The sequence below is a fragment of the Octopus bimaculoides genome, chromosome 2 (genome assembly GCF_001194135.2).
Source record: "Octopus bimaculoides isolate UCB-OBI-ISO-001 chromosome 2, ASM119413v2, whole genome shotgun sequence".
Classification (NCBI taxonomy): domain Eukaryota; kingdom Metazoa; phylum Mollusca; class Cephalopoda; order Octopoda; family Octopodidae; genus Octopus; species Octopus bimaculoides.
This window is the reverse complement of record NC_068982.1, coordinates 34,141,474-34,144,403: the sequence shown is the minus strand read 5'-3', so window position 1 is coordinate 34,144,403 and position 2,930 is coordinate 34,141,474. Positions and strand designations below refer to the sequence as shown.

Genomic DNA, 2,930 nt, shown 5'->3' with positions numbered 1-2,930 from the left:
ACAACAGTGTAAGACTACCCTTTCAGATATACTTACATTGTGATTTCTGCAATGTGATGCATAAATTGTGAAGTAAATGAGACGCATCTTTGCCTCCACTGATTCACTTGCAAAGTGTTGAGTAAAATTATTTCGTTGCAGACCTCCTTTGAGTCTTTTTATTATCACTGCGACACATAGTCCCCAGTTGGTAACATTGATTTCAAGGCCTTCCCAGATGAGAGACTGGCATTCCACTTAATGTCTATGTTCCATGCTGGCATGGATTGGAGAGTTATTAATGTAGAAATATGGTATCGTAGCTACTAACAGTTGAGGGTTGCGTAGTCTAGACGGCGTTTTTAGATTTCATTATTCTCTTTAACCCGGGCAAAGTCGGGTATTTCTGCTAGTGTATAATAATTTTTCACCAAAATCTGATTAAAATTGGGGTTACGCATTATTCAAGATGTTAGACTGCAAAAGTCTCTTCCAACTTTTATTAAGGGAAGAGAAGAAAAAAAACACTAATTTAAAAACGCGCTCTATCACTTTTAGATTATATTATAATGTATCGATATATTTTATATAAAATGAAGTAGACAGGATTATAGTAGATTATCCACAGCGTAGGAGATTTGCCAGATAAGAATAAAACTGAGGTTAACAAGTCAAGGTATTGAGGATAAGTTACGGTAGAAAAAAAAATTAATTGATGTAATCTCATGGCTGAATTAGATGTGGTAATAAAATTATTTTCTGAAAATATAAAGCTTTCAATCAAAGGTATTAGTTTCATCAACGGTTAAGTGACTTGATGTCAAATATGTGAGTTCTATGAATAATGCTTACAGTACCCCATAACTTTAATAACGGAAGACAGATGCTTTAATATAAAGACATGCGATCTTTCATTTTCTTTTCTTTGTTTTATTTTCAATCCAAACACGTTAGAAATAGCAGCCAAATCTTTTGAAAACGAAAAGTGTTATATAGACTTCATAGAAATAGCTGAGAAATATCCTTCAAATCATTACATGAGAAATGACCTGAGGTTAAACAAAAGTAATAAAAAGTATTTACTACTATTATCATCACTAACTTTTGCCTCTCTCTCTCTCACACACACCCACACACACACACACACCCACAAACACTTGCTCGCTCCTATCGTAATCTTTCGAAATGTACAACAGGATGACCCAGTCCCCGAAAGGGCAACCTCTCTGAACCTGTCAGATCTATCGCTCTCAACATTTTAAAGGTAATGAAACAATCACTAAGATGAGATGGTAATGGGGTGATAGTAATAGTATGAGCTGTAGTTGTGATAGAGGCGGAGGCGACGGAGGTGGTGTTGGTGGTGACCTCCGAATGGGAAGACAAAAAAATGTTTATCACGAAGCTTTGCAAGAAGTTCCAAGTCGACATATATCATTGTTTTGACGAAAATTGTTCATTGTTTGGAAAATATTGGTCAAGTTTAAATAAAATTTAATATGTACTCAATGCATGAAGTATCATTATTGGGTTCAAGGCCCAAAAGAAGAGCCCGATAGGGTGACTTTTAAGCTACTAAATAATATATTCGTGTATAATGAGATGTCAAGTATAATGCAACCGTTCATTTTTTGTACCCCCCAAAATCAATAATATACTTTATCCTCTTAACTGAGGAATTTTTCGCACTTCAGTATAATGTTAAACCCACCGTTATTGCCCTTGATGTTTGGCATTACTTTTTTTTACTCTTTATCAAATAAATACCGTAAATTTTGAAACGAAATAATGCTTTTATATAATGGTGCAATAATATGCCTCTATTTAGATTCAATGGTTCTCAACGGGCATCCATATAAGATTTTGTTAAAGTTTATGTGCAATAAATTAGTTCTACAACACAGAATATTTCAACTTCATTTTTTTTTATCCAATTCTTAATGATATTTAATTATAAAAATATAATAGGATTTTTAAAAAAAACTTTGAGTGGCTATGAAGGTCTCTCTAGGTAAAATAGCAATTAAAGGGGTCCATAGACCAAAGAACGGTTGACAACTGCTGGTTTAGATAAATGACATGAATGTAAGGGAAGTTATTCCTATTACAACTCATTTCAGTTAAACTTTCTATCAAGTCAGCGGTGTAAGTATAAAGTCACGGTGACTAGAGCGTGTCACTTATTTAAGAGGAGCTGTCATTGCTATCTGCACGAACAGACTTTGATCTTACTGCTGGAAGCCACTGTGGGTTTTTTTCTTTTTCGTCACACCAATTAGTTAAAATGTCGATTATCTATGAAATATCCCGGGCTGCGATTATTCTTCCTTTAATTTTCTTTTATACATGTGTTGCAATAGGGAGATTGATATTGTCTTTCATCAAAAGCCCTTTCAGTATTCTTGGCATATTCGACTTCAGACGGGGTCCAATCTTTAAAGCTCCGCCACCTAAATGGAATGATGAAGAACTCGGGACCCACGGGTTTCTCTCACTCAGTGTAAGTTATATTTTTTACTTTTTAACAACTCATGATAACGCTGCTTTCTTGTAGATTTAGACAATTTGGCATAACTGCAGGGTTTTACCCCCCAGACTTTGGGAGGTCATAACTTTCAGAAAAATGAATATTTTGTAATGAAATTTTCTATGCATATAGTATTTACTATGTAGAATCCGAATATACAAAAATTTCCGATGAAAGTGTTTTGGAATGGGGGTGGGGGACAATTTTCGGAAATTCCAACAGAGTCCACTTAAATTCTTCTTAACTTCCAGGAAAATTAATATTTTTTCGTGAAATTTTCTACAAATATACCTTGATGTATGTACATTTCGAGCATGTAGGAATTTTGAAGGAAACAACTGCAGGTTATTTTTGAGAAGCGTTCCCCACTCGGTGGTGTTTCGGAGCAAGTCGTCTATATTTGTTTCATTTTTCTCTATTATGT

The 2,930-nt window shown here is 34.5% G+C and overlaps 1 protein-coding gene across 1 annotated transcript in view; it reads left to right on the top strand.

Annotated features, from left to right (window-relative positions):
* Positions 1-2,093: 2,093 nt before the first annotated feature.
* LOC106868105 (epoxide hydrolase 4) overlaps positions 2,094-2,930 on the top strand; it is a 24,829-nt gene continuing 23,992 nt past the window's right edge. The window contains exon 1 of the mRNA XM_014913228.2: positions 2,094-2,479. Within this exon, the coding sequence (XP_014768714.1) occupies positions 2,264-2,479 (216 nt within the window). The 5' untranslated portion in view covers positions 2,094-2,263. The remainder of the gene's footprint in view (positions 2,480-2,930) is intronic.